The sequence below is a fragment of the Kwoniella europaea genome, chromosome 1 (genome assembly GCF_036810445.1).
Source record: "Kwoniella europaea PYCC6329 chromosome 1, complete sequence".
Classification (NCBI taxonomy): Eukaryota; Fungi; Basidiomycota; class Tremellomycetes; order Tremellales; family Cryptococcaceae; genus Kwoniella; species Kwoniella europaea.
In genome coordinates this window covers 8695364-8704594 of record NC_089487.1, presented here as the reverse complement: position 1 = coordinate 8704594, position 9231 = coordinate 8695364, and the positions used below count along the sequence as shown (strand labels likewise).

The following is a 9231-nucleotide window of genomic DNA, read 5'->3' as shown; positions in this document are numbered from 1 at the left end:
ATGGAAATCTCAACCACCACTACCGAAAATTCATTGGCTGTATCGGCGTATCATGCGGCTCTATCTCAATATGTAAATTCATTGCTCCAATCTCACTCCCACTCCGGTACATCTTCATCTTCCCACCTACCGTCTTGGTCTCCCAATAATATACGGAGAAGATCAACTATCAAAGCATCCAACCAATTGAACAACATCTACAACAACAACAGTAATGGGATTAATGAATCGTTATTGAATCCGAACTTGAGAGTGGAAACGTTGGTGGATGGAAAGATCAAACCTGATTTATTAGAACACGAAAATCTAGAGAAGATTGACCAGGATCAGGATACAACGAATTCTTCTAGACGTGTAGATGGACCGAAATCGTCCGTAGCAACACATAGATCTGTAATCACCACCATCACCACTGAAGGATCACAGGTAGAAGTGGAAAGTAGTAGTATCTCAGTTTTGGAGGGGATTGACATAGACAGGGGAAGAATCAGATCAAGGTCAAAGACGGTAAGACCCAAGGGACTCGGTGGTGATGAGAGATCCAAAAGTTATGATCAGAAGAGAAGATTGAAATTCGCAAAGAATCGTGCTCGGTTGGATAGTAAGGTCAATTGTTGGTTACAAGGTGTAAGGGATGCATCGCCTGTGGGTGTAGAAATGTCATTTGATGTGAGTTGATCTCTTTCACTCTTGCTCATTACCATTGTACCGTACCCATAACACAAATGGTTTCGGTGTGGTGGTATGTAGGATATGTTAGCTGATACTTTATGTTGCAAATACAGATCCCACCTAAAATTCTCGATCCTATCCCATCGTCCTCAATCCACCGATCGACTATCCCTTCTCCCTACGGCACATTGTCTACTTCCAACGTGACTACACCCATTACGGTGAAACTACCACCACTGATCCTGTACGACAATTTCCCTACCAAGGCTGAACAACATAGTCCACGATTCGTTTCTGATGCTCCATCACCCCGTTCTGACTTTGCATTCAACATCGACCATATTCCAGTCCCAATCCCTAAGGGTAAAACGACCAATCGTGGAAATGGGATTGGATATACTAAATCAGGATTGAACTTCTCATCCAACTCTTCGAAAGCTACTTTGAAATCGCAGAATCATACTGGTACGTCGGACAAGGACAAGGATAGTGAAAGTAGTAACAATCAGCCAAGAGATACTAAAGATGAATGGTTATTGGACGTATTGGGTCAATCGGATAATTGGGATATACCATGTCATATCCTTCCCACCTCTCAGGATGATACAAGGACAGGAATAGAAAAAAGGAGAAGTAGAAGTCCTATGAAGGTTGCGGTATCTGGGGAAATGCCAACTCCGAAACCTGTTGTAGCTGGAACTTCTTTTTGGGGATGATCCGTCTCATTCATTCATTCATTCATTCATTCATGGTCATATGTAATTTAGCATTTAACATCGTAACGATCATATATAGCCACGTTAACATGTTTGTAGTATACTGTATTGTTCCTTTACAATAATAGCATTTGTACGTTCATATTGTAATATATCCCACGGCTGTCACGCGTAGCATAGCATAGCGTCCTGTATGAACATGTCTTGTCTATGCAATTTAGACGTTGTACAATAATAGCGTGATGACTATTCGGATTTTACAAATACGAACTGTACGGACCAAGTCTTCTTCGCTTTGAGGATGGGACTCGTGCGACACACCTTGACTCTGATGAGCAGGTAGGTGCCTACAAGATCCAATCCGTTTGCCCAAGCTCAATGAACTGAAATGTACGTTGAGCATGAAGTACAGTACGAGGTATGAGCGTGAGAAGCATATCACGTCGCTGGGTCATGTGGACCTAGACCAAATGAGCCCAATGTCACGCTCACGCTCATCTCGTCCTTGCTCTTGATCCATGACTGACGATTTGCCTTACAATACCTCCCATGACTAGGTAAAGTTTGGTAAGACCAACAATGCCAACGCCAACGCCGTGATTGATTGAGCTATGATCGCCTTGGAATGGAGCAGCGCCGCTTTATCCGGAGGCGCGCTAAATTCAGTATGTAATCAATCACAAAGGAGTAAGTTAAGGTAACTTAAAGGAGAAACACTTCAACAGATGATCATTACATGATCAACGCTCGAACCCCATTAACCATACTACCAGTTCCAATACTTTCAAGCCCCATACATATATCATATATCATATATCATATACACACAAATACACATGTCTGGTGTACCCAACCCAGTAGTATGGGAAAGCGGATCAGGACACGGACAATCAGCTGATTGTTTGTTTTGAGTGTTTGTTTCATATAACTTACCATCCCCGCGTATTATTCACTGACTGTATAGTAAGATCACCCATCAATCACCAATCATCCATCACTGATCAATCGACGTCGGTTTGGCTTATGGCAAGAAGGACTGCCCTTTGATGGGTCAACCGAGAGATGAACCGATCGTGCTTTATTATCAAAGGATAGGTATTCCTTTGGAAAACCGCTTAGACTCTGTTGATTATTGTGATCCTTCCTCTAAAGGACCTTTATTCAGCATTGTTCTTGTTCTTTCCGGCAGACTAAGGGAAAGTGGGAAATACCATACGGATGGTATGGTAAGCTATGGTACCTAGAAGGATGTGTACCATACACATACGTTAACATACACACATATATAAAGATAACGTCATTACCGATCAACGATATGCATCCTTCGCTCCCTCGCTCTTTATCTTGCGTCTCTGGCTGAATCCCTTTCAATCCTCATCAATCAATAATGCTTCCGAACATAGTGGTATCGAGGTATTGAGGTACTGTATTATCCATCTTATCGATTACCATAAAGTGAAGTACAACTGAAATCAGTACGAAAATGATTTCATCTCCAGTATATAATAGAATACCTTTTCGTTTCTTTCCTTTCATCTACCATACCTTCCAATTTATCAATCATCTGTATACACGAGAGACAGTTTAGATCAAGTTTTTTTGTAGAAGATCTTCCTCCAATTGGTTTTATCCTATCTGTCGAAAAGTTCTTATATATCTTCTCACTGGTTATCATTGTGTAAACGTGAAGTCGGGTTGAAGGAGCGAACTCAAAATAAGATAAGAACAAGAGAAATCGATATGTCGTCAATGTCAAATATAACGACCCATGTGTTCACAGTCAGTGAACTCACACCGCAATTATGGAAGATGATGAAAGCCGAACCTGAAGATACCATTGTGAGTTTTTTGTCTACTTGTCTACTGTAATTTACTGAATCTTCAGTTCCTCAATAACGAATAAGAATTGACGGCTGATAAATGATTGATCGTTTGGTATATCTTTTCGTATTGCAGTGGTACAGTCTGATAGGTACTTTACTTCAAGCAATGTTGGTGACTTCAGTGTTAGGAATGACAATCAAGTATTTCACTTATTTTACGAATCGGGATTCACCGTATCTCCTCTGGGGTATAGGAGTAGGTACGACCATACAGCTGTGAGTCTAGCGTACATTCAGACTGCAGTCTGAGTTTTGAGGGAATTGGAACTGTTAGCTGATCAGTCCATGATGGTTTGTGGTTGTGGTGTTCATATAGAGGAGAATTAATGATGACATGTGCAGAGGTAAGTAGGAGACATTCCTCCTGTCCGTTATGGTTTACATCTGTCAGCTCTTACTGATATCGATTTGGATCTATCATTCGTTCACAGGATTACAGATTGGTATATTGTGGACCCGACAATTTCCAAGATATATTTCGATTCCTAGTAATTTCAGATATGTTCAGACTTTTGATGGCTGCAATGTTCAATATTGCTGCGGGAGGATATTATACATGGAGGGTATGGATGGTGAGTCGGATTCGATCTGCCCTACGAGATTTCAATACAAAATCATTGTCTTCTTGTGATTCTGTTGGTTCATGCTGATGCTGACATTGAATTGCCATTGTGGCTGGCTTTTGTAATCGATAGATGTGCGGTAGAAAGATTTACATGATTCCTCCATTCGCTATTGGCGGTATGGTACAAATGATGATGACCGTTATGTAAGTCTTGACTCTGTGTTCATCTTATACTGCGTTTATATGATACTGATACTGATACTGATTCTTTTCGGTAAAATATAGGGGTGTCGTACATGGATGTAAATTACCAGAAGTAACTGTTGAAACCATCATGCAATTGCCGGAAAAGATGCCTCGAGTATTGAAATTCTTCAAATTATGGGGAGCTGTCACCTTGGTGGTAGACGGTGCACTATGTATAATTAGTGAGGTGACCCATTCACCAACCAGAGATTGAACGTAATTTCGTGTGAGAGTATCTGCTGACTTCGTGTGACTTGCACCATCCAGTGACGATCCTCTTGTTCAAAACTCAAGATAGTCTGTTCTCAAAAGAAACTAAAGTGTTTAGAAAATTGATTTCACTAGTTTATGAAACAATGTAAGTGGATCATGTAATTCGTGACGACCAATGCTTATCACCCCTTGTGGGTTCTGTCAAGGCTTCCTCCGGTCATCTGTCTCATCATACTGGAAACTGCAGGTGGAAGCAAGGGTACACCGCTGAGTGAGTGACTTCCTCTGATCCTCGAACCTCTAAATTCACATGGTCAAACCGAACATAACTCAAGATTCATCGTACTTTGTGAGCTGTACTGTACTGACAATTGCGAAATCTAAAGCCGATATGAGAAGAATCATCACCTGTATTCTACCTGTCCTATACTATCATTCTGCTCTTCATACACTATGCGGTCGACAGGACTTGCGGGATTTACTGGAAGATAAACTTGCTTCAGGAGGTATTCACGCTATATCCAATGGAAGTGGTAAAGGATCGGGTGGAAGGGTTTATGCCGCCTACCCACCAGGACTAAGGACTCTGAATAATGAAGAAAGTGGAATAGAGATGCAATCGCCTATAAGTAGTTCGTCAACGAGGAAAAACCCTCAGATGCCTATGATCAAGGTGAGTAATTCCTCACCCTCATTGTGTGGGAAAAGGCTGCTGCTGATGTGCAAGTTTGGTGGTTTGATTTGACCTAGGTCGAACAAACTACGGTAGTATCCCGGTCGGACGAATACATCTTATCTACACCTGAGGCAATATCGATGCCTAGATCATCAACACATGTTGGGAATGATCTGGGAGAGTCGGATGATGAAAAATCGGTGATGACCAATAAATCCGCGCCGGTGCATCATTCGTAACTGCTACTCGGGCTAATCTTTATAGATATGATAAAGTATCTCAGCAATTCGTTCTATAGAAAACACAATAATACAAAACTGAGACTATTTTATCATATCATCATATACCATACCATACTGGTCACTGCCTTTCATCTTCTTGTACAGTACAGTATTGTACTTTTCACTTTTTGGGGTATTTGGCTTGACTTATACTGTGAACAGAGAGTAGAGTTAAGAAAGAAACGGGGGAAGAAAAGTATAATCTACATACAGTAGGGCTTCATGTCATTGGGACAATCAGTGAACGTTTCGAGATGTATCGATGTATCTACAATACAAGCTTGCTGCCTTTGAACCAACCGCGCAACCATGTGCCTCGTTGTTCAGTAATGTCAGGAGGATATCAGCACCCAGGTTGAGATCATCATCATGATGATTGCGCCCTCAATCACAGAACAGAGAAAAAGCGAAATTCAATTGTGGACTCAGAGTGCGAAACGGAATTTTCATGAAGATCACTATCTGTATTGTTCTCGGTATATCGGTACGGTGTTCCCGATCAAGACGGATCACAAAGTGGGTCAAACAATGATCAAAACGATGATGAAGAGGATTGATCACCCTTAAAGGATCAGGATACCAAGAACAATCTTTTTTTGTTTCGTTTCTCATATAGACTAACGGGATCTCTCTCCAACGATCAACGATCAATAATCAATCATCAAAAAGCCTTTTCGCTTCCCCATTTTAAGCTTTCCTTTGGTTGCTGAACTTACTACATCAGGGGTAAGCGACCCCACTTTCAGACATCGAACCTACTCCTGAGCGTATGTGCGCCAGTCGGCGTGACGTGATTGTTGTACAGGACTGTGCTCACCACCTGGATACAGTACGAACTGATTAACCCCACTTCTCATTGGCATCATAAAGAATAAGATCAAATCAACATCGACCTTCAAATCAAAGGACCCCTCAATCCCATCAAGACATCGGGCGGATCAAATCTCGTCTTTACTCCGCGGACATGCACACAGCAGCAACTCGAGATGAGAGGGGGAGTACGCAGCGGAGGGAAAGAAGCATTCACCACCTCTTCTACTTGGATACCAATCCAATCTTGGTGAGATAAAGGCGAAAAGATGGAAGATTCAAGCCACCACTTCAAATGGACTGTGCAAAGCAACGAATAGAGTTCATTCCATCATTCCATCATTCCCCATCTTCACTTCAGTCTCTAGTTTGTGTGTGGATGTGGATTAGCTGGATTAGCTGAGCATCAAGATCGATATTTGCTGGAGCTGAAAAGTGGGGAATCGCCATGACCATATAAACAGAGACCCGACAACACGTACAGTACCTTCAGTATCCAGGTGGGAAAGTCGTCTTTCTAGCTATTAGATAACAATCGTAGTGACCTGGTTAAATAATATCGTAGACAAATAATCAAAATAAAGTGCAAGGTCAATCAACATGCCTGCTATAGTCATAACGTATGTCTCTGTTTGCCTTATATCTCTTTCCGCCATTCACTTATCCTCAATTGACTGATGCACTGATGTATCCCTTTGCTACGCATAGTGCACTTTCAGACCCAGTCGCAATCGTCCATATACCCATATCGTTAAGTGAGCTATACACTACCAAGATATACTGGACGATCGATAGATCTTCGGTCGAGTCGGCAGAGTTCTTCAACATAACTTCGAATAGGATTGAGGTGAGTGTCCAATGAGACAGATCGAGATAGTCTACGCTCTCTTTGTCCCCGTGCTCCTTGCTCTATCCCTCTATCCCGCATGAATCTGATTGACATATTGATGCTGTCTGCCATGTATAGATGGCAATCTTCGGCTCACTAGCTCTGATAACCCATGAATGGTCAAATATAAGTGATAGGCAGAAAGGTGAAATTCTAATATCAACAAGTTGGAGGGTATTTGAGATTTCGAGTGGAGATCAAGATGAAGTTGGGAATTATGGTGAGCAATTATCTTCTACTGTATACCAGTACCAACCATATCAGAACAGAGCATCGACCTATTTCGTCGAAGCTAACGAATTTTGTGTCTAACACATGTATGTAGACTCTCCTCATCTACGTCACGTCTCTGCTCCACTAGCCAAAGCTGGTATATCCATCTTATACCAATCTAGCTATTTCACCGATTTTCTGTTAGTGAAAGAAAGCGATTTTGAAAATGCTAGAAATATATTCAATCATCAAGGATGTAAGTTCAATGAATCTATATTATCAGTATCGATTTTTCATTATTCTCATTGGCAAACCTACTCAACTTACGTTGTATGTCGATTGTGAAAGTGAAAGTGGCTGATAGCTGCTATTGTTCCTGATGTTACAGGGCAAATTGACCCATCGTCCACACCCTCACCGAGACGCGTTCCCTAATCTCACCACTAACTCCCTCTCAACCTTCTTTCCCATCATCCACTTCCTCTTCACCAGCCAGATCAACGTCTAGCATCACACCAGAAATCACCGTCTTACCTTCCCCACTAGCATGTATAGGATTCTCCAAATCGACGGAAAACACATTCTCAGAAAGGGTTAGGAAGTTCTTGGTTTGGCCTGAAAGATGTTATGCCCCTCGACCCCTACTCGATGATAATGATGACTTGGAGGCGAATATGGACGGAGGTCTATTACCTAGGGGAAGACCATTCATAAGCTATACGAAGAATGAAGATGGATCATCACTAGTGACTGAGATTGAACTATTGAAAAATATATTAACGAATGATGATGGTGAGGAGGATGGAGAGGAATATAGTAAATCTAGTGAATTGTTTAGGTCAGATCAAGAAGAATTTTTCTTTCAAGATCACGATGATCCTGAGGAGGACGAGGGATATCATTCGAGATCAGATGATTCCATGAGTTTTCATTCATCGGATGAACCATCTCATCCTCTACCGGAAGATCCCACGCGTAGATTTAATGGACAAACATTTACTCCTCCACCTGATACACCCTACCCGTACGAATATAGTCTACCGCCCACACCTTACGATAAGAGATCTTTCGACCATTTTGGCAATTCCCATGTCGAGGCGGATCATGAGCTGGATGATGGAAAATCTGATTATTCAGTAGGAGAGATACCCATCAAATGGTCTTCAGGGAAAGAATTCACCGGTACCGGTACTGGGAATACTAGTGGAAATGGAAATGGGAGTGCGGTAGGTAGAAAAAGATGTTTGCAGCTGGATTTAAGAGGAATAGGTGATTTTGAGAATGAGGAGAAAGGGGCATATCATCTAGGTAAGTCACAAAGATCATGTATCATATACCACCAGCCTATAGCTGCAAGGGATAGAAGATTAGCTGAAAGTGGCAGGTATTGAATGTTTATAGACAAATCAGGATTAGTCACTCGATTTTCAGAATTATTATCATCCTCGTCATCGAATGGCATTCGAAATGGTTCACAACCTATTAGAATGTTATATTCGTCCACTTTCCATACTGCCAATATCCTAGTGGAGACTAGGGATGTCAAGAGGGCTAAGAGACTGTTAGAGAGAAAAAGAAGATCAGTTGAATGGAATTGATCGGGTGTTATATGTGCTGCAACTATCGCTCGGATTGTAGGCTGTATGTGTATGTTGTTTTAAACGACCTATGATGACTTTAATGTCTGTATGATTGTATGGCTCTTTCGTTCAATTGTGAGTATGTTTCTTTCACATACAGTAGATAAAATTCGGATGGGATGGGATGGGATGTATCGGATAGTTGTTTTGGCTCATTCACTGCACTATCTTGATGTGCGAGGCCGGCAAAATCAGACCATCCATTAACACCAACACCATTGCCCATCACTGTCGCTTTTGCTGGCGACGGGACGTTCACATGAGAGATATGTACTCGTATGTGTGTGTGACCTGAAATTGAAATGGAATGAACGACTGGAAGAGGCCACTCGGTGTGGTTATCATTTCCGTCATGCATGCATACAGTACATTATACTCGTATTCCGGCCTGTAGTGATATGTGACGCCCGGACCGCGTTTTCGGGTT

The 9231-nt window shown here is 41.8% G+C and overlaps 3 protein-coding genes across 3 annotated transcripts; all 3 read left to right on the top strand.

Annotated features, from left to right (window-relative positions):
- On the top strand, nucleotides 1-1388 carry V865_003316 (uncharacterized protein; the record flags this gene model as incomplete). Its single annotated transcript, XM_066227113.1, has 2 exons — nucleotides 1-669; nucleotides 786-1388. The coding sequence occupies 2 exons, from the start codon at nucleotides 1-3 to the stop codon at nucleotides 1386-1388; spliced, it is 1272 nt and encodes a 423-aa protein (XP_066083210.1).
- Nucleotides 1389-3128: 1740 nt separating this feature from the next.
- On the top strand, nucleotides 3129-5210 carry V865_003315 (uncharacterized protein; the record flags this gene model as incomplete). The annotated part of the gene is made up of 10 exons (XM_066227112.1): nucleotides 3129-3227; nucleotides 3345-3487; nucleotides 3588-3615; nucleotides 3703-3843; nucleotides 3967-4040; nucleotides 4122-4264; nucleotides 4350-4440; nucleotides 4502-4566; nucleotides 4682-4968; nucleotides 5046-5210. 10 exons carry the CDS (start codon nucleotides 3129-3131, stop codon nucleotides 5208-5210), a joined length of 1236 nt encoding a protein of 411 aa, XP_066083209.1.
- Nucleotides 5211-6662: 1452 nt separating this feature from the next.
- On the top strand, nucleotides 6663-8762 carry V865_003314 (uncharacterized protein; the record flags this gene model as incomplete). The annotated part of the gene is made up of 7 exons (XM_066227111.1): nucleotides 6663-6682; nucleotides 6771-6909; nucleotides 7030-7171; nucleotides 7277-7420; nucleotides 7553-7568; nucleotides 7661-8472; nucleotides 8566-8762. 7 exons carry the CDS (start codon nucleotides 6663-6665, stop codon nucleotides 8760-8762), a joined length of 1470 nt encoding a protein of 489 aa, XP_066083208.1.
- Between the last annotated feature and the right edge of the window lie 469 nt (nucleotides 8763-9231).